Here is a 26,679-nt window from a genome sequence, read left to right as displayed (position 1 = left end):
AAAAAAAGACAACAGTTTATCCTGTTCAACCATAAAAAAAAAGCTATAATTCTATACCCACAGTTGATCCAGAAGAAGGTAAAAAACCCAGCAAAGCATGATCCAATTTGTTCCTGCAGAGAAAAAATTCCTTCCTGATCCCCCGAGAGGCAATCAGATATTCCCTGGATCAACTTTACCTATAAATGTTAGTAACCTCAAGGTGAATAGCTGTACACCGAGTTCACTATATGAACCACTGATGTATTATACATGGAGATCATATCCCCCCCTTAGTCTCCTCTTCTCAAGAGAGAATAAATTCAGTTCCTCTAATCTTTCCTCATAGCTGAGCTCCTCCATGCCTCTTATCAGTTTGGTTGCCCTTCTCTGTACTTTCTCCAGTTCCCCAATGTTCTTTTTGTGAATTGGTGCCCAAAACTCAACTGCATATTCCAGATGAGGTCTTACTAATGATTTGTACCGGGGTAATATGATATCTCTCTCTCTGGAGTCTATACCTCTTTTACTACAAGAGAGGATTTTGCTCAATTTAGAACACGCAGCTTGGCATTGCATGCCATTATTAAGCTTGTGATCTACCAGAATTCCCAGATCTTTCTCCACCATTGATTCCCCCAGTTGTACTCCCCCCCCCCCCCCAGTATGTATGATGCATGCATGTTCTTAGCCCCCAAGTGCATAACCTTACATTTATCAACATTAAGCCTCATTTGCCACATAGTCGCCCAATTAAACAGTGCATTGAGGTCGGTTTGTAAGTTGGCGACATCCTGTAAGGACATTATTCCACTGCACAGCTTGGTGTCATCTGCAAGGACTGAAATGGGATTTTTAATCCCAGACCCTACATTGTTTATAAATACATTAAAAAATAAGGGTCCCAACACTGAACCCTGGGGTACACCACTGACAACCCTAGACCATTCAGAGTATGAATAATTAACCATTACTCTCTGAATACGATCTTTTAGCCAGTTTTCTACCCATTTACATACTTATTTTTCCAAGCATGTAGACTTTACCTTACACATTAGCCGTGTGTGGGAAACTGTGTCAAATGCTTTTGCCAAAATCCAAGTATACCACGTCCACCGCCATCCCTCTGTCCAAGGTTTTGCTCACCTCCTCATAAAAAGAAATCAGATTTGTTTGACAACTTTTGTCTTTCATGAATCCATGCTGTCTGTTGCTTAAAATATTTTTTCCAGCAAGAACTCATCGATGTGGTCTTTTATTAAACTCTCCAGTATCTTCCCAACTACCGATGTTAAACTAACAGGTCTATAATTACTTGGTAAAGATTTTGAGCCCTTTTTAAATATTGGCATCACATTGGCTTTACGCCAATCCAGTGGTACTATGCCAGTCATTAAAGAGTCCCTAAAAATGAGAAACAATGGCTTTGAAGTGACAGCTCAATTACTATAACATGGCTCACATTTCAGGGACTAGCTGCTTCTGTCAGAACCTCGTCACCCAGATGTCGTATTTTGTAATAGATTTCCCCTAAATTATTGTTAAAAACTTTCCAGGAACTTGTCAAGTGGCTGACTGAAGGAAATTCACCTATATATAGTAATCAAGCTCAGAAATTTCTTATTGATTTTTTTTGTCATGCTTTTAATAGCAATTAAGGTAGGGAATGAGCTCATACACCGTAAACAATCTATATATATTCCAACCGCAGATTTGCTGCAACCATAGCAACCCAGGTGAACTCGAGAGTTTCAGTTATATGGACTACTCTTTCATGCCCCAAGGGTGTTGCTAGCTCTTGTGTCCAACAAAAGCTCTTTTGCTGCATAAAGCTTCCTATCCTTTGAAAGCTTCTGTCCTATAGATACACATAGCTGATTGGCTGGCAATGATCAATCACGGTTTGCAGCATGCCTTGTTCGGCAAAGAAAGGACTACATGCAGGTTGCTTACACTATATTGAGGAGTGGTGGTAACTTGTTTAATCAGCTTCATCTACTCATCGAAAAATGTAAAGGGCCATGATCATTTGTGAACTAGGCAGAAAAGATATTCTGGAACATCAAGAAAGCACATTTCCAGAAACTGGGTCTCGAAGACATGAGGTCATTGCAAGCATGATCCAAAAGTCTCTCTATGTATTCGGGAATAGGTGCAAAGCTAGGTTTCCATTTCAGCTTGGGAAAGTCCCCAGAATATCCTGCCCTATGTAACATAAGGTCCATGCATGTGGTTCCCAGGTCAGAGACATCATGGCATTAGTTATCACTGCACTTTTCAGCCCCTGGGTATAGTGATAATCACTGATCTATCCAGTGAAGATCTACTGGTAACATGGGAAACTGGTGCACATTGTCAGAAAGTAGATTATTTTCCTCCTAAACCTAAGCTTGTCAAATACCTATATATTTCTCCATCCACCCTAAACAGTGTGGATGGACCAATCTTCTGCTGTTGCTATTGCTTCCGGCTGTTAAAATATCCGAATACTGCCAGCAGCTAATTGGTTGAACACTTTTCCACCGAGCGACTTGGATTTTTCAGTTGAAGGATGTTGGATGGTGAGGTGATAAGAAGGCTTCCCACAGATCGACTTTTGACTGGTTCCTAATATGAAAGCATATCGGTAACCACCAACAATTCCCATAAGTCATTGTGAAAATGCTAGTTACCTGGATTTCATGCTGATCTTTGGCTTCAAATTTCTTTTTCTTTACAGTTTTACAAATGTGGACATGTTTCTTTTGAGTCAGTTCTTTATGAAAGCCAGAGACAGCTTGGATACTACAGTTTTAGGACTCTTGCACATGGTCGTGCAGCGTAAAATCATCTACTGTTGTGGCTTCTGGGAGCCAAAGCTAATGAGTTATTTAGCCCAATGACCATTATTGCAGGATACGCCGTGTTCAGCTGTATTTGTACAACCACCAATGTGTGCTTGAAAATGGGAGTGCCGGCTGTTATGCTTGTATAGCTGCACACCGCTTCCAGATGCCACAATTACGGCCGTGTGCAAGACCACCTAAAACTTAAAGGCAAAACTTTTTTTTTTGGTATAGAATGGAGAGGTATTCGAAGATATGAGGTTGTTATTGCGTTCTACCATTAAGGAGATTTCACCCTCTCTGCTTGTCATGTTTACTGTTATTACTGATAGTGCAAGTGAAAGAAAATCAAAAAAATCTAACTTTTTTTGTTTTGACCAGAACATGAATAGAGGGGAGCTTCCAATAGGGACACTAGTTCTGGTGACAACCAGGGATTTCCCTCACTTTGGAGGAATTTTCTTTCACTTTCTCTTTGGCTATGGAACAGAAAGTGAAGGAAAATCTCACCAGATGGCCAAAAAAACTGACATGGGGTATACCCAGGGGCGGACTGACCATTTGGAAACTCGGGCACTGCCCAAGGGCCCGGGGTCAGTAGGGGGCCCTATGAGATGCCCCTGGTACCTTTTTCATAGGCTTTTTTGAGTTTGGGCAAGGACACAGGGGCCCAATGATCCCCTATTGCTCAGGGGGCCCATGAGTTGTCAGTCCGCCCCTGGGTATAACCCCCCCCCCCCCCCTTCTTATACTATCCAAAATGAAAAAACTTTTGCTTTTATTTCCAATTTAAGAAGAATGTAAATAATGCCAGAACTGAAATCACCAAATATATTTGATTAACACACATGAATTTTTTTGTCATGGAAGAGCCATTGCTGTTCATACTCAGTACTAGATGCCCTCCAAACCGCACACCTACTGCATGTTGATTGACCACACAGCAGATGCCAAAAGCAACATCAGTGTATCAGTATTTTTATCAGGTTCAGATCAGATGCCATCAAGTTCATACTACGGTTGAGACGCCGCTAATCTAAAAATCAATATTCGTGCACATCTTGGTAACAGTCAGAGGGTTTAGGATACCAGAAACAGATCCACAGATTTCCCCCCTTCATGCTTATCAAAGGGTTGTAGCTTTTATTTATTTGGTGCTATGATTACTTGGCAGGTATAGATACTAGTTTTAGTGTTTTATGGATTTCCTCAAGTATATGTACACCCTGACATGTAAACATTGTTAACAATGTAAACCCTTATTTGCTTCCCTTTGGTCTGTTAAAGTACAACTAAAAACTCTTGTGTGACAGTCTAAACAAGTACCAAACAGGGGTGGACTGACCATTTGGGCACTGCTCGAGGGCCCGGGGTCAGTATAGGGCCACATGAGAGGCTCATTCTGTCCTCTGGATGAGCCCACAATGCTGCTAAAAGGAGAAAATACTGGCTGGCCAGGATTAGAGAGCGATGGTGGACGGGACAATGCCGAGGCAGGCACTTTGGCCACCTCTCCTCGGGGATTCAGCAGAGGGGCGGGTCCACATCCCTGCCGCTGGTACTGAACTTGGAGAGCTGCAGAGGGCGGGCAGACAGTGCATTGGAGAATGGAGTAGTCCCTGAGCTAGCCTGGCAATCTGCAGCAGGTCAGTGTGTGTAATCCCCAGGTGACAGCACTGCAGCTTAATGTGTCTATTTAATATAGTAGTCAGCCGATTTTATATCCTGCCCAGTGTCCATGCCAGGTGCTAGCCTGACCCTAATAACCCTGATTTCTATATTCCCTATACAAAACACTGATATCTTTACACTGAGTGGTACTCAGTGTGCAGATGTCAGTGCTGTATACAGGGAATACCACTCGGTGTACAGATATCAGTGTTATAGAACACTGATATCTGTACACTGTGTTATTCCCTATATATAACATTAATATCTATACACGGAGTGCCTTTCCCTATATATAACACTGACATCGGTACACTGAGTACCACGCAGTGTTCAGATATCAGTGATTTATATAAGGAATAGCACGCAGTGTACAGACATCAGTGTTATATATGGAATAGCAGTCAGGGTACAGATATCAGTGTTATTTACCACTGATATCTGTACTCTGACTGCTTTTTCCTATATGTAGCACTGTGTATACTGGCTGCTATTCCCTATATATATATATATATATATAACACAGATATCTGTACACTGAGTGCATATATATATATGTGTGTATATATATATATATATATATATATATATATATCACTGACATCTGTACAGTTGAGTGCCACTCAGTGTTCAGATATCAGTGTTTTATAGAGGGAATAGCACACAATGTACAGACATCAGCGTTTATATATAGGAAAAAGCAGTCATTGTACAGATATCAGTGTTATATATAGGGAATAGTCAGTGTACAGATATCATCAGTGTTATAGAACACTGATGTCTGTACACTGGCTGCTATTCCCTATATATATAACACTGATGTCTGTACACTGAGTGCCATTCCCTATCCCGACCCTATATCTTATAACTCTGATTTCTATATACATGAGAGCACACTGATATCTGTACACTGAGTGGTACTCAATGTACAGATGTCAGTGTTATATTTAGGAAATAACACTAAGTGTAAAGATATCAGTGTTTATATAGCACTGATATCTGTAAACTTAGTGTTATTCCCTATATATAGCACTGATATCTGTACACTGAGTGCCTTTCCATATATATATATATCATTGACATCTGTACATAGAGTGCCACTTTTCATATTAAACATTTTCTATTTTAAACATTTATTTTGAACATACTGTAGAGAAATTCTGTGACAAATGCATGTAATGCAGGCAATGCAATGGGTAGGTGGGGCTTTGTGTGGGTGTGGCTTGAGTGTGGTTGGGGACACAGGGGACCCCATGATCTCCTTTTGCCTGTAAGCTCCATGAGTTGTCAAGTCCGCCCCTGGTACCAAATCTAGTTATATGATGTACTCACCGCAAAAAGTAAATAAACATTTCCGTTACCTTTCCTGATTGAGCCAAATACACCTTTATTTTGTGTCTTGTGCTCTCCCCCTTCCAGACACAGCAGCCCACAGTGAGAATGTTTTAGCAACAGAGGCAGTGCTGTCAATCCAGAAAGCAGTGGGTGGGACTGGGTGTGGCTAGTGTTGAGTGACAATTCACCTCTGAATTCAGGAACAGTGCAGCATCGTTGTCACACAATCATGGGAAGCTGCATTAGGAGGACTGCTTGGCAGGCTCATCAGGTATTTGTGGAGGTTTGCAGGAAGATTAGAAGAAACTGTATGCGCAGATGCATGTATAATTAAGTACTGCAACACGTACGTTTTATGGTAGGCCATAGTTCAACTATAAATATGCCATTGAAATCATTTTGTTTCTCTGCTCTAGAAGTGCAAAATATATATGTTGGTACTGCCTGAAATTCAGTGAGTTATGTGCCTGTGCTGAACTCCTGTTAGGTAACATAGTTCCTAGGTCTCTGTGGACTACATTGCACCTCCCCCAAGCTATGCAGAAGTGGAGATGAGGAGTTGTTTTGTAGTCCTGCAGCTCTACTCACAGTACTATGAATAGGTGTTGTCCCCCTAAGACAGGAAGACACAAGATGAAAATAATGGGGATGCTGTCAATTCAGCTACTACTTCTAAGGACTGGTAGACTACAATTTATAAAATGTTTTTCTTCTGATTTCGATAGCCTTAGACTATGCTTTAATTAATGGGTAATGAGAAAAAGGATGGCTTCTAAACTGCACTTATCCTGTCATTATTTTGCATGTTGAATATTCCATCAGCCTAATCAGGGATTTCATTTTTTTGTGATTCATGTCTTTTAAAAGGTAATGTAATGCATGTTTCATTGTCCTTGTATGAGCCTGTTGGGAAATTAGAATTTAAAATGGTTGCAAGAACTCTTACTGAATTTTTTAATTTCCATGTGCTAATTGGTTAATTGGTAAAATGGGGTTAATTGTGATATGAGTTTGTCTGAATTTAAGTTCAGTGATGCAATGAACACTCCTTTTAGTTTTTGGTTGCTAGGTTATCAGAGATTGACGCACACTAGATACGCAGCATGGGTAAAAACAACAAATCCTGCTTATGCTCTTGTGCCCTGCACACATACCGTTTATTAATCTGTGTCTCTAGGCTACTACTGACCACATACAACTCCAGATCGGCACAAAGAAAAAGAGTGGCCAGTTACACTTACTAACCAATCAGACCTAAAGCCAAGCTCCAGACAAATAACATACCCCAGATTTTAAAAAAGGGGAAAAAAACCCTATTTTGCTTATCTGCATTTGGCTTTACATGTCATTTTCCCACACTTCTTACTAGAGTGGAGACCGTATTTGCTATGCATGTTTCGACTGGCCCCATCGTGGTAATGTTGTCGCTCTGTTCAGTAGTTTGGGGTCTGAAAGGACCACTGTACAACCAGCAAAGTGGGCACCTGAAGAACCTTCCCACTCTGCAGTAAAGTAAATATAGGAGACAGGGCCACATTTTATGACAACAAATGTAGGTAGGTAAAATGGACCTGTATGTAGCATTTATATTTTCATAAAACTAGTGGTTGGTTACATGGGGGATAGGGGACTATAAAAGCTTTAATATGTTAACTGAAAGTGGAGTTCCACTCACTCTGTAAAAAAATAAAAGTCAGCAGCTACAAAAACTGTAGCTGCTGACTTTTAAAAAAACAGCCACTCACCTGTCCCACGATCACACGTTGCCCCCGCCGCAGCCCGTTTCACCGGCCGACCTGTATTTCACTGTGGGCACCCGGCTGTGACAGCTTATGGCTTCAGAGCCGGGTGCCCACTGCGCATGCGCGAGTAGCGCTGTGCTTCCCCGTCGTCTTCTGGGACCTGACACATGTTTCAAAAGACTTCGGCGAGGGAGGGTAGGAGGACAACTTCCATTTCCGATCGCCTAGGCGATCACAGCGGAAGTGGAAGCGGGTACCTTTCGAATTCGGGTACCCGTTCCTCCCCCCACTCCCCAACGGTGCCAATACTTAATGGGGAGCGGGGGACCAATCTTTAAAATGGAACTTCCCCTTCTGGGTGGAACTCCACTTTGAGGAGCACCAGTCTTATGTAAAAAACAAAATTATAAGTCAGCAGCTACAAATACTGACTTAATAAACAGCTATTCACCTGTCCTACAATCCAGCACTGTGCTCACCTGAGCTGTTTTCACCTCCTGTCTTCTGTCCCCGGCATTGGCATCTTTACTTTGGGCATTCGGCTGTGACAGCTTGCACAAGGGTCAAGTGATACAAAAGGTTATAACTGTGGAGGATGAGTTGATAGAGAATATAAAAATACAGTTGTTAGGCGGAGTCAGAATAGGCTTCTCTGAAGAGAGATTTTCAGGGATTGCCTAAAAGTGGACAGTAAGACAGATTGGAGTAGGGAATTCCATAGAATGGGAGAGGCTTTGGAGAAGTTCTGGAGGTGAGCATGGAATGAGGTGATGAGGGAGCTAAGAGAACAGGAGGTCTTGGGAGGAATGAAGAGAACGATTTGGTTGGTACTTTGAGACCAGGTTAGTGATGTAGCTGGGGGCAGACTTGTAACTTGTTGTTAGTGTTTTGAATTTAATTTATTGGCTGAGTGGCAGCCAATGGAGGGAATGGCAGAGAGGTGCAGCAGACACTGAATGGTTGGTAAGTTGGATGAGTCTGGCAGCAGTATTCATGATGGACTGGAGGGGGGATAGCCTGTGTAAAGGTAAGCCAATGAGGAGGGAGTTGCAGTAGTCAAGACGAGAGATAACCAGAGAGTGGATTAGGAGTTTTGTGGTTTCGTTGGGTAGGAAGGGGCATATTTTGGGGATGTTGCGGAGGTTGAGGTGGCAAGCTTTGGAAAGTGATTAGATTTGGGGCCAAGAGGAGAGTCCAGGATTACACCTAGCACCCTGGCATGCGGGGGTGGGTTAATAGTTGAGTAATTGATATCCCCTGTGCCATTTGTTTACCCTGCCTTGTAATGATGGGCTCACATGTTGTGGCTGCATATTGCAGCGGCATGGCTGATCTCCCAATTTCCCTATGTGCTTATATTCATTCACCTAGCTTGTACCTATTCGCCAAAGGGGCAAGACCACTTCCTTTTCCCAGTAACACAACTTCCAATACACATGATTCCATCCTCTCTGTGTCATATCACAATATGTAGGAGTGTTAATGTAATAAAAATGAATGCGCTGACTGCTTGTGGCTGTAATCTAGTGAATAATAGCTAGCTCTCAACTTCACCAGCACTAGACTAGGCTTTTAATGACTTTCCAGAGTGAAAACTCATCATTTCTCACCGGTTTCGATGGTTTGCAAGGTAATAACATGTACATTGGTGGGGAATAGATACCTAGATGTCTATTCCAATTTAAAAAAAAATGTTTCTAATTTGAATGTGTATCATAGAAATTTGTCCTCCCTGCTCTTAGGGGAATGGTAAATTTTTCCCTTTTCCAGGTTATATCATCTGGCTTTTCAGTTTCCTAGTTCAGTAGATGGTGGATGAGTTTGCTGCAGAAGTTGTAGTTGGTAACTTGTGAGGTAGCTTATCGTATTAAGTAGATACAAGACTGGGGGACTTTATGCTGTCAGACAGATTATATAGGTAGAGGGAATGGTGAATGGACACTAATGTTACTACAGGGCTCTCTCCCCAGTGCACGTTGAGCTTTGGCGGCATTGGAAGAGACAAAATCCTGTTTTTATTGTGGTATCTCCCAGGGCTGTGGAGTCGGTAGATAAATGTTCCGACTCCTCAGTTTTGTGTACCTCCGACTCCGACCCCCTCCCCCCCCGACTCCGACTCCTCTGTATTAATATGCGAATGTATTTTATACATTCCTTGAAGGAAAGAAAGGCAACATACATGTCATTACCACAGGACTACTGGCTGGGAAGCCAACAGTCTACTGTATTGAACAGTTTAACCATTAGCCGCCCGGCCAATGGCCGTTTGGCGGCTTGAAAAGCGCTGCAGCTTTCCGGGTGCACGCCGTTTGGCGTGCTCCCGCACATGCGCGGTTTGCGCGGTTGCAGAGCGACGCAGCAGTGCGATCTGTCACCGCCCGTGCACCTTGGACATGGCCGATGACAGATCCGAGTACCGGCTCCCGTTGCCGGTACCATGTGACCTGCTGTGACCAATCACAGCAGGTCACATGACAGTTGTATACAATGGATGGCTTCATTCATGATGCCATCCATTGTATACTAGTGCCTAGCTGTGAATGGTCACAGCTAATCACATGCACATGTCGTGTGATTAGCTGTGACCAAATCACAGGTAAGCACGAAAAAAAAAAAAAAAAAAAAAGCTGAATGAATCAATTTCATTCAGGTAAATGCTTGCTTATAGCAAAGTAATTCTTTGCTATAAGCAAATTGTGTAAAAAAAAAAAAAATACTGATCACTTCCCCAAAGTAGTACAGTGTTACTATGGTAACATTGTACTATTTTGGTCATAGTAAAATATGAAAAAAAATCTTAAAAAAAAATGTAATAAAAAATTAAATATAATAAAATAATAAAAAAAAAAATATATATATTTTTTTCATACTGTCACCAGTCAGTGTCGCTGTTCACCGCCATGCCAGTTATATGATGACGCTGTACTGCACTGGTGACAGTATGTAAAAAAAATTGTGAAAATAATTTTTTTAATTTTTTCATTTTCCGAAAAATTATGACAAAAAAATACAACTTCAAAAAACTCGCCATGCCTCTTATGAAGTACGTCGGACTGTCTACTCTGCAAAAAGGGGTCATTTGGGGGATATCTGTACTGTTCTGACATTCTTGGACCTCAAGAAATTAGAATGGCTGTCAGTACTTCAGGATTGATCAATATTCAGATCTATACCATAGTTTGTGAACTCTATAACTTTCCTACAAACTAAAAAATACATCCTAATTTGGGTTATTTTCACCAAAGACATGTAGCAGAATACATCTCGGCCTAAATTTATGAAGAACAATTATTTATTTGTAAACTTTTATAACAGAAACAAAGAAAAATGTGGTTTTTTTTTTCAAAATTTTTGGTCTTTTTTTGTTAATTTAGCAAAAAATAAAAACCCCAGCGGTGATTAAATACCACCAAAAGAAAGCTCTAGTTGTGTGAAGAAAATGATCAAATTTTAGTTTGGGTACAATGTTGTATGACCGCGCAATTGTCATTCAAAGTGTGAGAGCGCTGAAACCTGAAAACTGGCCTGGGCAGGAAGGTGTAAAATTGCACGGTATTGAAATGGTTAAGCAAAAGACAAACACAATGAAAACAACCAAGTTTTATTATTTTTTATTATTAATTAATCAAGTGGCTGGATAGTAGCAGCAGGCATAAACATCAGGAACAGGAACTTTACCAGTCCAAAAATACAAACCACATTATTTGGTTGTTTGCCGCTCCTAATTGTGCGTTGCGTGCCATATAGTGAAGCACATGAAAAGCATGCTTCTTCACGGTCACTTAACGTGTTCGTTTTGCGGTTACGTGAGGCACTGCATTCATTGGTCTTTATTCTTACAGTAGAGAAGTCATTAATTATAACTTTTGGTGAATTGGGACATTTAAACTTGCTTTTTTTTTTAAATTCCAATCTAAATTTAATCGGAGTCGGAGCATTGTTTGCCGACTCCGACTCCAGGTACCCAAAAATTTTTCCAACTCCACAGCCCTGGTATCTCCACTTCAGCCAATATGAACTGTTATAACCAGATTGGGACGGAGATCTAGTGCCTGTTCTATTTAAGCTGGCCATGCATGTTATAATCTGATTGCACAATCTTCTTTTAGTTTTAAAAATCGCTATTTAAAACAAGGGCCTTATTATTATTATTATACAGGATTTATATAGCACCAACAGATTGCTCAGCGCTTTATTATTAAATAAGAATTGAATGAGTTGTATGGGTAGGCCCATGTGTTAAATAGATTTGGTAACTGTAAAAAAAGATTGTACAGAGATTGTATAATCAGATTGTAAAATTGTTGATTGCTACTTGTCAGATGTAAACGTTGGGAGAAGGGAGGATAGACAGCGGAAATCATGCTTCCCCTCTCTCAAAGGTTAGAAGACTTTTTTTTTTTTTTTCCTCTCTGTTTTGATTGTCATAGTTTCCCTCTGCTGGGAAATGCATTGTTTTTATTGCATTGGTTCCTGTACATAATTCACAGCCTTTCCCTCTCTCTTATCCTCCTATATGTGTATAATATATTGTTACTTGACAAAGAAGACAAGTTCCACAATCAGAAAATATGTTCTTAAAGCGGAACTTCACCCAAAAGGGGAAGTTACGCTTGTTTGCATCCTCCCCCCTTCACTGCCACATTTGGCACTTTTTGGGGGGAGGAGGATGGAACTCCTACAATCTGTGCGAAAAGTCTGCGCCCTCCGCCTCCCCCCCTGGGAACTGTGGGACTTCTGATGTGTCCCAGAAGTTTTCTGGACTATTTACAAAGCGCAGTAGGAAATATGCTGTGAAGCCGGTACCCGAAGACGACTGAAGAATCGGGTTGGGTGAGGACGGCACTGGTTCAGCCTTACCTGAGAAACCATCGATCCCGGCCCTGGGCATAGAAATGTGTGAAGGAAACATGGCTGCCACACATCTCTATGCCCTTGGAGGACTGGAGCGATGTCACTTCTGGTTTCGGCCATTTTTTTTTTTTAAAGCACTAGATCAATGCTTTTTTTTTTTTTTTTTGATACAATGCTTTACATTGCAGAGGAGAGATATGGAGTCATATTGACCCCATATCTCTCCATAAAGAGGACCTGCTTGCCTTGTGATAAGAATAAGAGTGATTACATTTTTTTTTTAAAGGAACAGTGCAAAAAAAACCCAAAAAACAACACATTAACCTCCCTAGCGGTCTGATTATGTCCATATTTCTGTACTTAAAGCGGTACATTTTTTTGCGTTGAAATATATATTTTTTTTATTGTAGACCTATAATTTTTAGGAATAACTCACTGAAATCTGTCCGAACAAGAGTCTAGTAAACATCCCGGGTAGGATAAAACTTGAAACACGAAATCATAAATTATAATTTAATAAATAATCATAAAAAATAATAATACATTTAATTCAATAATATAATCAAACCAAAAACACTGAAATTTGAAATATAGCGCCAAGTTCGCACATCACTGAGCAAAGTCGCAGAATCGTTTTCAGTGTCTAAGGACGAATTTCCCCATGAATCATTATCACTCAATTCTGCAAATAGTTCTAAATTACTATCGCTGTTCTCTAGCTGGTATAAAACCGCTTTTGACCTAAAGGGACACTTTTTGGACGCCATGGACTTTTCTCAGTTTCCAGGCAGAAAGAACAGTAAAAATGCAGGCAGGGCACAGGACAAAGCACTCGGGACAAAATGTATGTGAAATGGTTTGATACAGTAATGTAATACTATCAGATTTCAGTGTATTTAGTGAATGTCACTTTTTGACATTTTCAAATTTCCCGTCGTTCCGTCCCCGTACATCCCGACGTCGCAGGGGACGGAACCCAGATGACAGATGCCGCCGGATTACATTGCCAAGGACACTGCAGGAGGGACATCGCGGGAGCGCAGGACAAGGTAAGTGAAGAAGAGATCCCGGATCAGCGTTGCAGGGTATTCCTGAGTGTAGCTCGGGGTTATCGCTTGTGGTGCTGAAACTTTACCCCGAGCTACACTCGGGAATACCGCCAGGGAGGTTAAATGCATTATTTTAAAAAAGTTTAAAGTGTCACCGTCCCCTGTGCTTGCACATAGTGGTTAATGCATATGTAGGCCATGCCCACATATGCAAATGGTGTTCAAACCACACATGTGAAGTATCACCTCAAACATCAGAGCAAGAGCAATAATTCTCGTACTAGACCTCCTCTGTAACTTTACACTGCTAGCCTGCAGAAATGTTTAAAGCATCACCTATTGAGATTTTTAAGTACCGCAGTTTCACACCATTCCATATGCGTGCGCAATTTTAAAGGGTGACAAGTTGGGTATTTACTATTTACTCGCAGTAACATCCTTTTTCATATTTTACAAAAAAATTGGGGTATATTGTCTTTTTAATCAAAGTGTATTTTTTTCCAAAAAATATATATTCATTTTTAAAATCTGCACATTTCGGTTTCGGCCAAGTGCATTTTTGAGTTTTTGGTTTCGGCACCAGAATTTTCATTTCGGTGCACCACTAGTTACATTTACATTGCCTGTGCTTTCCTGTTTCTCTTTCTGTTCCCATTATCCCTCTCCCCATTTTCTTATTTCTTAAAATTCTCTCATGGTATTTAGCTGCTTTGCACGAAATCATGTGGTTTCATGTCCTTGGTTTCCCAGTTACTTATATTATTATAATGCCAGAAGTGCAGTTTCTCATCCAGTTTCTCTATTTTTGGGACTGTTTCCCTCCCCCCTAGGTACAGTATGATAGCGCTGACTTTTGAAGATCACTACTCATGTGATGGTTTGTGCACAAAGAGCCTCTGTTAATGGTCCATTTTTACACAATGCTGTCATTAAGCTTACGTTTTGTAGATCTGTTGATTTTTTTTTTTTATATATCAGTTTGAATCCTTTTAGGTACATCAGCTATGGCCTGGGTGATGGGGCATGCTGGGATTTGTAACTTCTCAGCAGCTTTGTGTCACAAGTTATACAGTCCAGCTTTGTGAATTCTCAGATACACTTTATACCCAGCTCTACACAAAACAGATTCGGATAGACAAACACACAAAATTGATAATTAAACAAGGAGTAGATGGGAAGAACACTTTTGTTACTTTTCAAAGATGGGACATTAAGGGTGCATGAACATGAATACCAAACATATTAAAAAGTTATATAATTTTTCTTTTGTATTTTTAAAAAAACAAAAAATTCAGAAACATAATTTCAGTACTAAGAGTGGAACTGAGATTCAAACTTGATTATATAATTGTAGTCACTCCCTACATGTTTCGCCCTCATGGGCTGCTTCAGGGTAGATTTTTGAAGAAGCCTGTGAGGGCGAAACATGTAGGGAGTACCTACAATTATATAATCGTTTGGATTTCAGTTCCACTCTTAGTACTGGAATTGTTTTTATGTTTCTGAATTTGTTCTTTTTTTGTTTGTTTTTTAAAATCTGAAATAAAAATTATATAACTTTTTAATAGGTTTGGTATTCATGTTCATGCACCCTGAAAGTCCCATTTTCTCTATTGAATATCTGCAATTTTAAATGATGTGGTGCAATAATCATATCTGGTCGCTCGCTCGCCTCTTTACTGTTATACTTCTCAAAGAGATCACAGCACCATTGAAAGCACCAAAAGGTCAACCCAATTTTTTTTCATACATCATCCAGGCTCAGCATCTACTTTGTGGACTCAAGTTGGCCATACGCAGATTCCTCTATCCACCTATACAGTGCAGATGGACACATTTTCCACTGTGCCTATTGTAATTTAGCAGACTGCTCCTGCCAGCTGTCAAAATACCAGATCAGTGGCTGCAACTGATTGGATGCAGCTGCTTTTTGGACAAAGTTTAACTCTTTTGACTTCCTCAAGAACCAGACAAAATGTACACAGTGTATGGCTAGTTTGATACTGACCCACAGAGGATGCAACTGTCGTACTCCATGTGCCTGTGCTTTGTACAAAGGCTCTCCCGTTGCTACACCATGTACTAAGACTTGTCAGACGTTTACATTGTTACACAGGTCCTAAAGAATGACCCCTGGGGAACCTTTGGAAAAGCCTTCCCATCGTTGGGAATGAGCGCAACCTCTTGACTTGAACCCAAGGACTGCTGTTTTGTAAACATAAACTGTGTAATCTTTTTAATATATACATTTGCTGTACATTGTGATATGTGAAGAATTTATTTATGCACGCTTGTACAATTACTGATAAGCCCACTTTAAAATTGAATTGCCCGGAAATTCTTGACCTGGTTAAATGATCACATCACTATGTTCGTTTATAGAATATGAGGGTTAGCACAGTTATGGATAAGTAGGTCAGCATTCATTAATTATACAGATCTGTGCACAGCAAACCAGTATTTAGGAAGTATACCTTGTGCAGTGGTTGCTAATCACAGTATGACTGGTTCCATCACAGTTGGGAAGCATGTTAGTGTAAAGTCATACAATTATTTACAGCTCATGTTCAGTTGTTCAAAGCAGGCATGGAGTAGGGTGGAACAGATCCCAAGAGCAGATCAGGCCACAATGCCTAATAAAAGCTTACAGCAGGTACCTTATTTTTATGTTTTTACTTTTTTTTTTTTTTCTTTTAAACATGTCAATGGAGGATAATTTCTTGGCACTTGAAATTGTCTGCTACCTCATGAATTCCTTATTAAAGCTCAACTCCTGTGTTTTTCTTTTTCCCAGTCTGTCCCAGTTACTTACCTTTTTCCCAGTAGGGGGATCTCTCCTCGCACTTTCCTGTTCTGGTGTTCTTGGAAAGGAGGTCCAAGGGCCATGTTTATAAAGCAGTGAAATCTGGCACTCTCCAGGAATTCACTGCAAGGGAATCTTCCAGGTGCATTTGTTTTAAATGACAGGGATTGATTCACTACAAGTGAACGTTCAGTGAAAAGTCGCATTCACTTTTTTATAAATACACCCCAGGTGTTCATTGAGAATTCTTTCTGCTTGGGTAATATTTGATAGCGCTAATAGGGCTTGAAAAATGAGCTACATCCAAAGCCATCGATCAACTTACAACCAACCTGTCGGATTTCTTGCATGTGATTACTGCTGGTGGCTAGAGCAGCCAGCAGTAATCATTGTGTTCTGCCAGCAGGAAAGGCTCGTCACCTGCAGAACTCAATAGCCCTGCAGGAGGGATTCCCCCATCAACACTGTGTTTTTTGGGAAAACTAGCAATTTTCTTTCCTTCCACCCATGGTGGAAGGAAAGGAAATTGTATAATCTATGGCTTGCCTAACTGGGCTATGGTTCATTTTATGTGGAGGGTTGGAGCTAGTCAAGATAATCCTGTTAACAGCTTTTTATTTTGTCATACATTTTTGAATAGTTTAGCCCTGAGTGTAGTTTCCTGGCATATTCCAATTTGGCTTCTAATTATTGATGTACCTTGACTTTTTTAGGTTTATTATATCTTAGGAGACACTTTCACTGCTAGAAAGAAGGGCAAACTATTTGAAGTTTAACAGCCTCCCAAAACTTCATACCATGGCTAAACATGTGGCCCTTCTCACAGACAAGCAAAAAATATATTGATTTTCTCTTGTTCAGCCCATGGGCAAACAAGACAAATCTGTGTGTATGGCTAGCTTTACACTAGATCTTTACTTTTCTGACCCCTTCTTTTTTTTTTTTTTAAATGCCAATTGTGAGCTGAACGAAAAGAAATCTGTAAGTGTTTGAGTGGTCTACAAGTTTTATACTATTCTGTCTACCCCAGTGTAATTTTCGCAACATTTATCAAGTGTAAACAGTTTTTTTTAGTTTAAGTGTTTTCAATGCTGTTTATCCATGTCTAACATTTTATATATATATATATGTATATATATACATTATAGTGATAACCATCTTCAAATGGTAGAGCTTTCAGCCTCATTTAGATGTGCTTTGAACACCTATTAATTCGCCTGTTGCATTAAGACACATTTATGGAACATTTTGAATGCATTTGCACCGTGTTAAATAATGCTTTTTAGATGCCTCCTCTGTGTTTGATTTGTATTATATGCAGTTCTTGTACTATCATCTCAGCTTGTAACTTTTTTCTGAACCCATCTCAAACGTGCTGTAAATGCCATAGAGGTGTTTGTGGCGCGTTTGCAGCGCATTTACATTGACATCAATGGAAGCATTTGGGGAGCTGTAAAACCAGTCAAACAAAGCCTCAGGTCAATTTTGGCATGACAAAAAAAGCAAAGTGACGCAAACATGATCATGTTAATATTACTGGCTTCTACATTGCACATAAATTTCACAGACATTGAAACCTCAGGCGTGAAATATGAACAAAGTATATCCCTCTATAGTGCATGCTTGTCAATGTCCTTTCTCTCTGCTGTCTTGTTCCTCTACTATCAGCATGAATCACAAGAGTAAAATGGTGACAGGGCAGGGACCTCCAGCAGATTGTCAGCCTTTGCTCTATTCCTGTGCGCTGTGTGAAGGGGGGGGGTCCCTTTTCTTCCCTCCCCTCCAATCAGCTCTCACTGAGCTCTGCAGAGTGTAACTTCAGTTCCCCTGGCCTCTGCTCCTGGAAGCTCAGACAAGATCTATAAATTCTGAACTTGAGTGGATTTAGAGAAGGGACAGTAGCAGATAAACAGGTATAACTTATGTAGGAGCATTAGTTTAATCTGTGTATCACCTGAGGCCAGTCACTTCACTGGGTATATGTAAGGGTTTACATCCACATTAAGAACCCAGCCACTCACGTCATCTTTCTTTCTTAAGGGCTTTTCTTGCCACTTTTTAATAAAACAAAGTTCATGGGTTTCCCTCACAGGGGGTTTTTCAGCATTTCTCTGGCACAAAATTGAATGTACAACAGTCTCCCGGCTAACACTTGCAGTGCTGCTGCTCCGGCCTCACACTTCAGCTTTGTCTGCATCCCCCCCACAGTCATACACAAGCTCCATGCATACACTATATATATATATGTGTGTGTGTGTGTGTGTGTGTATATGTGTGTATGTGTATATATATATGTATATATATATGTGTGTGTGTGTGTGTGTATGTATATATGGGTTATACAGTGGGAAGGTAACCTATGCTTCAAAATCTGCAGCTTTTCTACTCATTTACATTACCAAGGCCATCTTGTGTATCAGCTGTTTTCTTTATTAATTTATTTATAATGTTGGGACTGTCACTTTATTAGCATTTTGTATATTTCTGAAGCCCCTATACAAAGCTATATTTGGCTCTTGTATGTAAGGGCTCTGTGTTCTGTGCAGTAAGTGCTATTATTATCAAGCAGACGTGTGTCTGTGCATACTGATAAGGTGTTTTGCCAGCAGTGGGTTTGAAGTTTTTATGAAGACTTTAACGGGTATGTTGTTTTGTAGGACAATGGCTGTTGTTTGAATTTAGTTTTATTCATAGATGCCAACAGTATAGCTTTTTCATTTGTCTTGCATTACTGTAAGTATCCACCATATATAAGTATGTTGCGTGGAATGTTTGTGTTTATGGACCTGCTGGCAGCGTTGGTGTCTGAGAGTCGCAGAATTGTGTGCGTACCTTCCCTCGGTTGGATGCTAGTGGATCCCTAGAAGCTCGAGGATCGATTGTTACAGGCCACCATTCCATGGGTAGGATTAAAACTGTTGTATTCAAATTGTAGGCAATTGGAAGGGTTTCCTTCAGTCAGTTGTTTTTTAAATTACATTTTTCAGGCTGTTTAGGAAAATCAAGAATCTAATTGTGTACCTATTTATTACAGACAAAAAGTGCTGTAGTGGACCTTGAAGTATGGAAGCCCGAGGTGCAGTCACATGTTTTCTGACTGAACTTGCATAACAAATGTAGTGTTGCTTCCAGGAAAGTCATGGTTAATATTTCTCTGCATCAGTTCTGTGAAGTATGGTGGAAAATATTCTGCTAGCTAGAGGAAACTGTTGGTTTTGCTCTGGTTACAGTGTAACTTTGAGTATGCTCACGTTGTCCTGACTTGTACAAACACTATAACAAACATGAAAAGATCTTCTACTCGTGTAATAACAGTAAGCTTCTGTTTTCAGCTACTTATTGTAACAATCACTTATTAAAGTGGAAGTCTGGCCTATTCCTAACTAAGCTGAAAGAGATTCTAAACATTTTTTTTTTTTTGCATTAAAATAATAGCCATGACCTACCTGCTCTGTATACAAATGGAGAAACAGAAAATGGGCGCACCGACCTAGTGCATTATCGTTTAAAACAATTTATTAAAGAAACAAAAATAGGTATCGTACTCACAATGGACATAATAACACAGGCATGTCAAACTGAACAAGATGTATGATCCAAACAACATCTGAGTCCATACGATGGAACCCTGGATGACCAACTGGCTAATGCGTTTCGAGGACACAATCTCTTCCTCAGGGCTCTGAGGATCATTCATCTTGTTCAGTTTGACATGCCTGTGTTATTATGTCCATTGTGAGTACGATACCTATTTTTGTTTCTTTAATAAATTATTTTAAACGATAATGCACTAGGTCGGTGCGCCCTTTTTCTGTTTCTCCATTTGTATCCAGTGTATTCGGACCACCCCGGTCTGTTGAGGGCAGCAAGCAGTGCATATTCCAGAAAATTCCAGAACATTCCTATTGGGTCTACTGAGTCCTTTCCTAGTGCAGGAGTAAAGTGTTTATTGTGTTGGATATACCTGCTCTGTGCAAGGGTTTTGCACAGAGCAGCCCTGGTCCTCTTCTTTTCGGGACCCCCATCAGCAGTCCTGACTCCCTCCAAGCTTAGTGCCCCCTTTGTGTCCATTGACACACACAGTGTGGCTCGGCCCGCCCCCCACTCTCTCCTCACTGACTAGTGACTCTTGCTGCTGTCTCTAAGCCAATAAGGAGGGAGAGAGCTGCTGCTTTTTTTGCACATGCTGGAATAGATTGGGCTCAGGTGAGAATATTTGGGAGCATGCATGCAGAAGATTTTTTTACCTTATTGCATAGAATGCATTACGGTAAAAAAAAAAAATAACCTTTATGCCTTGATAACCACTTTAAAATTGCTCCCACCCCCCGTCTAAATCTTGTTCTATCTGCCCTAAGAAAGGTAGATGTGTACACTTACCTGATCTGAGAGCAGTCTGTCCAGTCACATGATCAGCTGTCACCGGCAGCTTCAATGTAAAAAGTGTTGACATCAGTGGCTCTTCACTGAAGCTGGCTGCTGGAGAGATCATGTGACTGGACCGGATCACCCTCAGAATAGGTAAGTATAGACATCTTCCTTTCACAGGGTAGATAGAATAGAGGTTGGAAGAGGGTCAGAGCAGGTTTAATCTTGGTTAGGAATAGACTGGACTTCCACTCTAACTCTGGCTCTGCCTGTTTTGTCATATAACTTTTTTTTTTTTTTCTTTTTCTCAAGGCTATTCAGGTTGTTGCTACTGTGTATTGAGAAAAATGACCATGCTGTGTGAATGTTTGCAATACTAATATCTGTCTTGTTACTGTATTTTCAGGTATGGCCTCACAAGTTTTGGTATACCCACCATATGTTTATCAAACTCAGTCAAGTGCCTTTTGTAGTGTGAAGAAACTAAAAGTTGAACCAAGCAGTTGTGTGTACAGCAAGAGGAGCTATCCACGCACCGACCTGAATGCTAGAAACCTTGGATTTGCACATCCAAACAACAAGAGTAGGGCTCCTTTCCAGACAAAGAATTCATTCGACAGACCTCGCCAGCAGACTGCGGCTTCCCAGACCAGCACAGTCGCATTAAAATCCAACACAGGTGCTCCAGGGGACCCAGCAGCGCGGGCGCAGCCAGATCCGAAAGAGGCACTCGTAGTTGGATCACCGGATTGTGCATCAGATTTGCTGGAGGCACATCAGCGATGTGGATTGAAGCGTAAGAGTGAAGATTTAGAGAACCAAGGTGGCACCATGCAAATTGTTGACGAGTTGTCTGTGCTGCCTGCTATGCTGCCAGGCAATGCAGCAAACCCAGTAACTGTTGTGGCAACCACAGGAGCATCTAAGCAGAATGGAGCTAACGTGGATGGAGACTATCAGTTGGTACAGCATGAGGTGTTGTGCTCGGTTAAAAATACTTATGAAGTACTTGATTTTTTGGGTAGGGGAACCTTTGGACAGGTAGTCAAGTGCTGGAAAAGGGGGACAAATGAAGTTGTGGCGGTCAAAATTTTAAAAAACCATCCTTCTTATGCACGTCAAGGGCAGATAGAGGTGGGCATCCTTGCCAGGCTGAGCAGTGAGAACGCGGATGAGTTTAACTTTGTGCGTGCGTACGAGTGTTTCCAGCATCGAAATCACACCTGCCTGGTTTTTGAGATGTTGGAACAGAACTTATATGACTTCTTAAAGCAAAACAAATTTAGCCCCCTGCCCTTGAAAGTTATTCGGGCCATCCTACAGCAGGTGGCTACTGCACTGAAAAAGCTGAAAAGTCTTGGTTTAATTCATGCTGACCTCAAACCCGAAAACATCATGCTGGTGGATCCTGTAAGACAGCCGTACAGGGTGAAAGTAATAGACTTTGGCTCTGCTAGCCATATATCCAAGACTGTTTGCTCTACATATTTGCAGTCTCGCTACTACAGGTAAGAATTGCCATGTAATTTCTAGTTTACTCTGTGTATACTTAAAAGTCACAGTTGCTGACTCATTTTCCTCACAGGTTGGGCTTTTTTTTTTTCTCATTTTTTTTTTTTTTTTCAAAACACGGTTTCCCACCTGACTTTTTATTCTACAAATTTGAAATTCACAGTTTTTTTTTTTTTAGTAGACTGATTATGTTTGGGCTTGGGAATTCAATATGTTGACATATTAAAACCTAATAATGGGGTTGTTTTGCAATGACTGATTTGCTGTACATTTTTCTAAGTCTAGCACTACAGTATGTTTTTATTGCACTATCGTGTTTATGCTCATATATGTGTTTATAAGGTGTGTTTCACTGAGAAGCTCCACATTTGGATCTGTGCATCCACTTCTATGGGCTGCCTACACGCAGCTCAGAGTTGGATGCACACGCATATGCCAGCAGCTTTGCGCAGAGGATGGCGCTAATCTGCTGTTTGAATGATCCCTTGCTTTACCAGCCCCCCAGGCTATACAGTTAAAAACTTATTTTCAAATACTATAATTGTAATTGTTCTTTTTTCAGCAAAGTACTTTATTTTTATAATATTTTTTTTTTTGTGGGGGGGGGGAATAGTTAGGTATGTCCCTGGTTAGATCTATTGATGTCATGTTTTTCTACCGGTTAATGCTTAATATGCCCGTTAACTTAGTGAGGAAGTTAACTTGGTTTACTTAGAGAGGAAGTTAACTTGGTTTACTTAGAGAGGAAGTTAACTTGGTTTACTTAGTGAGGAAGTTAACTTGGTTTACTTAGAGAGGAAGTTAACTTGGTTTACTTAGAGAGGAAGTTAACTTGGTTTACTTAGTGAGGAAGTTAACTTGGTTTACTTAGAGAGGAAGTTAACTTGGTTTACTTAGAGAGGAAGTTTTGATTTCCAGCTTGTCATAAGACCTCTGAAAGTGTGGAGAGATTTCCTGAATTCCCAGCATTGCAGCAACTAGAAGTGACTGTTGTAGTGGAGTCATTTCTTTAGAGAGAAACAAAAATTCCTGTTAGCTTGACACAAAGCATTTTCTTAAAAGTCCACAGTCTGTACCTACCTAACTTTCCTCATAGCTCACCCAAGTGTCCACCTTTCTCTAATGGCGACAGCCTCCGACAATGTGTACATATGGGCCCTGCCTGCTCAGTTACTTCCCATAGACTTTAATGGATGGCCTAATTCAAGTTTTTGTGCTTTCACTGCACAGTTATGGGCTCGTAAGGCTCATATGGGTTTGTAAGGGTCCTTTCACACGGACATTGCCTTTTTTTTCTTCATTTCGGTCACGTTTTTTCAAAGAAAAAACGGATGTGTTTTCATGCGCTTTTTCGTCTGTTTTTTCCTCTGCTTTTTCATCCATTTACATTGGATTACATCCATTTTTCATCCCTTTTACATCCGCTTTTTCATCTATTTACATTGGTTTACATCCAGTTTTCATCCCTTTACATCCTCTTTTTCATCCATTTACATTGGTTTACATCCATTTTTCTTCCGTTAACATCCGTTTTTCATCAGTTTACACCCGTCTTTGGTCCGTGTACATCCGTTGACATCCATTTTTTGTCCGTTCCGGGTTTTTTTGCAGGTGTAAAAGATGTTCATCCATTTACATCCGCAAGTCCATAGAAATACATGGGGGGTCCGTTTTTCATCCGTAAATGGACAAATGAAAAACGGACATACGGAACGCCCGTGTGAAAGAGGCCTAACTGGAGCATTTGAACGTACACTGGAGCTGTTGGAGGAAGGTGAATGGACACTTGAGTGGGAGATTTAAATTTGGGTAGGTTAGGGGATAGGAAGTGTGTGCTGAAGGCTTTATCTAGGCTTTATCTATTCTGTTTAATGGAGCTTATTTGGGATCTGGTTGTGTTATGTGACATAGGTCTTCAGTACTGTCTGCGCATTATTGGAAGTCTCTTGACAGGTAAAATAGCTCCCATTTAACCATTCCATTAGTAAATTTAGCTGTTTGCCTAGAGATGAGCTTTAACTCCAGTGAATCATGGTTGTAAACTGCTGAGAAGCAAGAGATAGATTTCCATAAATAACCAATTCTGTAATCCATCGCTGAAAATAACAGGTTCTGCCTCCCTGTATCATGGCTTATGCTTCCTATCCAAAGGCTTAGTCACACTCACATTTCAGGGTTTGAGTAATTTATTACTAGGACTGTGACACATCATAATCTTCATGTGGCCTTCTTGAAAACAGCTATGTGTCCAGATCAGTAGGCCGATGTCTGTAGCCTTCTGCAGCTAGCAGCAGTTTTCCTATTGTACAAGACTTAAAAATGGGGCCCCAATGAAATACACATTTAATACACATTTAATACACATATATGAACTTTTTTACCTGCCCAGAATATTTGTACTTCTGTTTCACCACTATTGTGGTTCAAACACCCCTGCTACTCCCTGTGGTGGTATGCAGGTCTCTGTTTCACCGTGTGCCTTGGATTGTGAATGCGCTTCACCTCACTTGTTGCCTCCTGTAAAACAGCCTATGCCCCCAGTGTTGGGTGAAATGCTCATTTATGCCTAGGGTACCATTAAAAAGGACTTTTACTTCCCTGATACCTCATTCCCCCAGCAGTCCGCCCCCTCCTCTGATGTTTGCAGCTTGTGGGCATCCTCTAATACATGGCAGGGTTATTGGCCTTGCATTGTACTGGATCACATCAGAGTGCCGGTGACCTCCGGAGCGCATTACAGAGGCTGCGATCGCTAGCTAGGAAGTGAGGAATAAGTTGGTGGTATTAAAGGCCAACTACAAGTGTTCTTAAAAATGCTGCCCCCCTCCTTTCTATGCTGCATAACCTTTTTAAAAAAAAATAGGTGCGTGTAAATACCTTTTATTAATCTGCTTCAGTTTGGTCACTTGATCCAGCAGCTGTGACTCCCCTTGTGTCAGGGAGTGCTTATCAATGGCTCTGAATTCCTGGAGCTGTGAGGACACCTGCCAGCTTCCATTGCCCCTACTTTGTCAGAATTCTCTCCTCTCCCCTGCAGTAGCAGCTCTCAGACACAGGGGAGTCGGAGCTTCTGGATCACTCGGAGTTAAAAGATAAGTATATTTGTAGGAAAATGGCTCAAAGCCTTATTTGTAAATAAATACAAAAGCATTCCTTTAAAGCGTTATTAAACCCAAAAGCAAACATTTATTATATTGCAGTTTACCAATTTGGAAATGTGATGGCTGCATTAGTTTTGTTTTTAAGCTTTTTTTTTTACTTTTCACCCAGTAAGTTTGTTTTTCAAAAGATCAAGCTACTTACAAAGATCAGCAGCTGCTGTAACTGCTTATAAAGTACTAGCTGGAGTTCAGCTTCAGTTTGTTAGTGTATCTAAATCTGCTGGTATATCTAACACTCCTCTCCACCCAAACTGACAATGCTGCTGCCCAAAGTTGCCCCCTGTGCGCCTTCATCCACAATGGGGGCACTCTAATACAAGAGGTGCATTACTGGCCAGATCACCAAGTGAAAACAGAGGGAGTAAACCTAAGAAAACAAAACAAATGCAGCCACCACGTCTGATTGGTAAGCTGCAATATAATACGTTTTTGGTTTTGGACTTAATACCGCTTTAATACTGTATAAACCACACGGCTTATACTCTCTTGGTTATGTGTTTACATGATATAATGCTTATGTGTAAATGTTCCTTCCCTCCCCTAGTGTGCAGCCCAGAAGTTTCAGATGTAGATAAGCTGGCCATACCATATTAGATTTTTGAGCAACCATTCGTGAAAGATCGTTAGCGTATTTGATGTACCTGTCAGGGTCCGCCGCGGCATCTCGTCCGGCGCATGCGCAGTCTCCGTGGCCGGCCGGGACCTAGTGCCCGTATCCCGGCGCGAGCCGCGAAGACTGCGCATGCGCCGGACGAGACGCCGCGGCGGACCCTGACAGTACCCATCATTGGCTCAAAGAATTTTCACTTGACTGCAACAAATTTTCGTTTGCCATACCAATGTATAGAATTTTGATGTTTGATTCGATCATTTACAGTGATATATAAATACAGTACAAATAATTTTTCCTAACCGTTCAGATAAAGAACATCAAAAATCCTCCTTCCTGAGACTTTGAAGTTTCTCATCCATATGGTCAAAAAAGAATGTTCGTTAGTCCCCATTAACCGTTGGAAAATCGAACAAATGTTTTGAAAACCTGTGCCATGTAATCCTGCATGCCTTCACGTTTGTACGCTTTCCCCCAGCTTATACCTGTCTGTTCTTTCCTTGTGATGGTGGTGGAGAGTCATAGCTGCACAAGCATTTGATTATGTAACGAAAGACCAGCACAGTTCAGAATATGAGAATTTAGAATTCTCAGCACATTGGTTACTATGACTGATTTAAAGGATAAGTTCACCTTTTGGAACTTGTTACATGTTCCACCTGTTTTTTTGGGTGGAACATGTTCCCACTGTTGGAGCTGCTGCACAGTGTGACAGATAGCGGGGGTTCTTCTTCTCCCTGCTAGCTGTCACTATTCTTTTAAAAACATGCGGG

At 40.8% G+C, this 26,679-nt stretch overlaps 1 protein-coding gene across 2 annotated transcripts in view; it reads left to right on the top strand.

The window, feature by feature from the left end:
- HIPK3 (homeodomain interacting protein kinase 3) overlaps nt 1-26,679 on the top strand; it is a 191,352-nt gene that overhangs the window by 13,406 nt on the left and 151,267 nt on the right. For both annotated transcript variants that reach the window (XM_089675876.1, XM_089675875.1), the window contains exon 2: nt 21,030-22,131. In XM_089675876.1, coding sequence (XP_089532002.1) covers nt 21,030-22,131 — 1,102 coding nt within the window. The remainder of the gene's footprint in view (nt 1-21,029; nt 22,132-26,679) is intronic.

This window comes from Staurois parvus, unplaced genomic scaffold (assembly GCF_062004578.1).
Source record: "Staurois parvus isolate SC_StPar_1 unplaced genomic scaffold, SC_StPar_1.0 ptg000159l, whole genome shotgun sequence".
Taxonomy (NCBI): Eukaryota; Metazoa; Chordata; class Amphibia; order Anura; family Ranidae; genus Staurois; species Staurois parvus.
The sequence above is the reverse complement of the archived record's forward strand: the minus strand, read 5'-3'. Positions and strand labels throughout refer to the sequence as shown.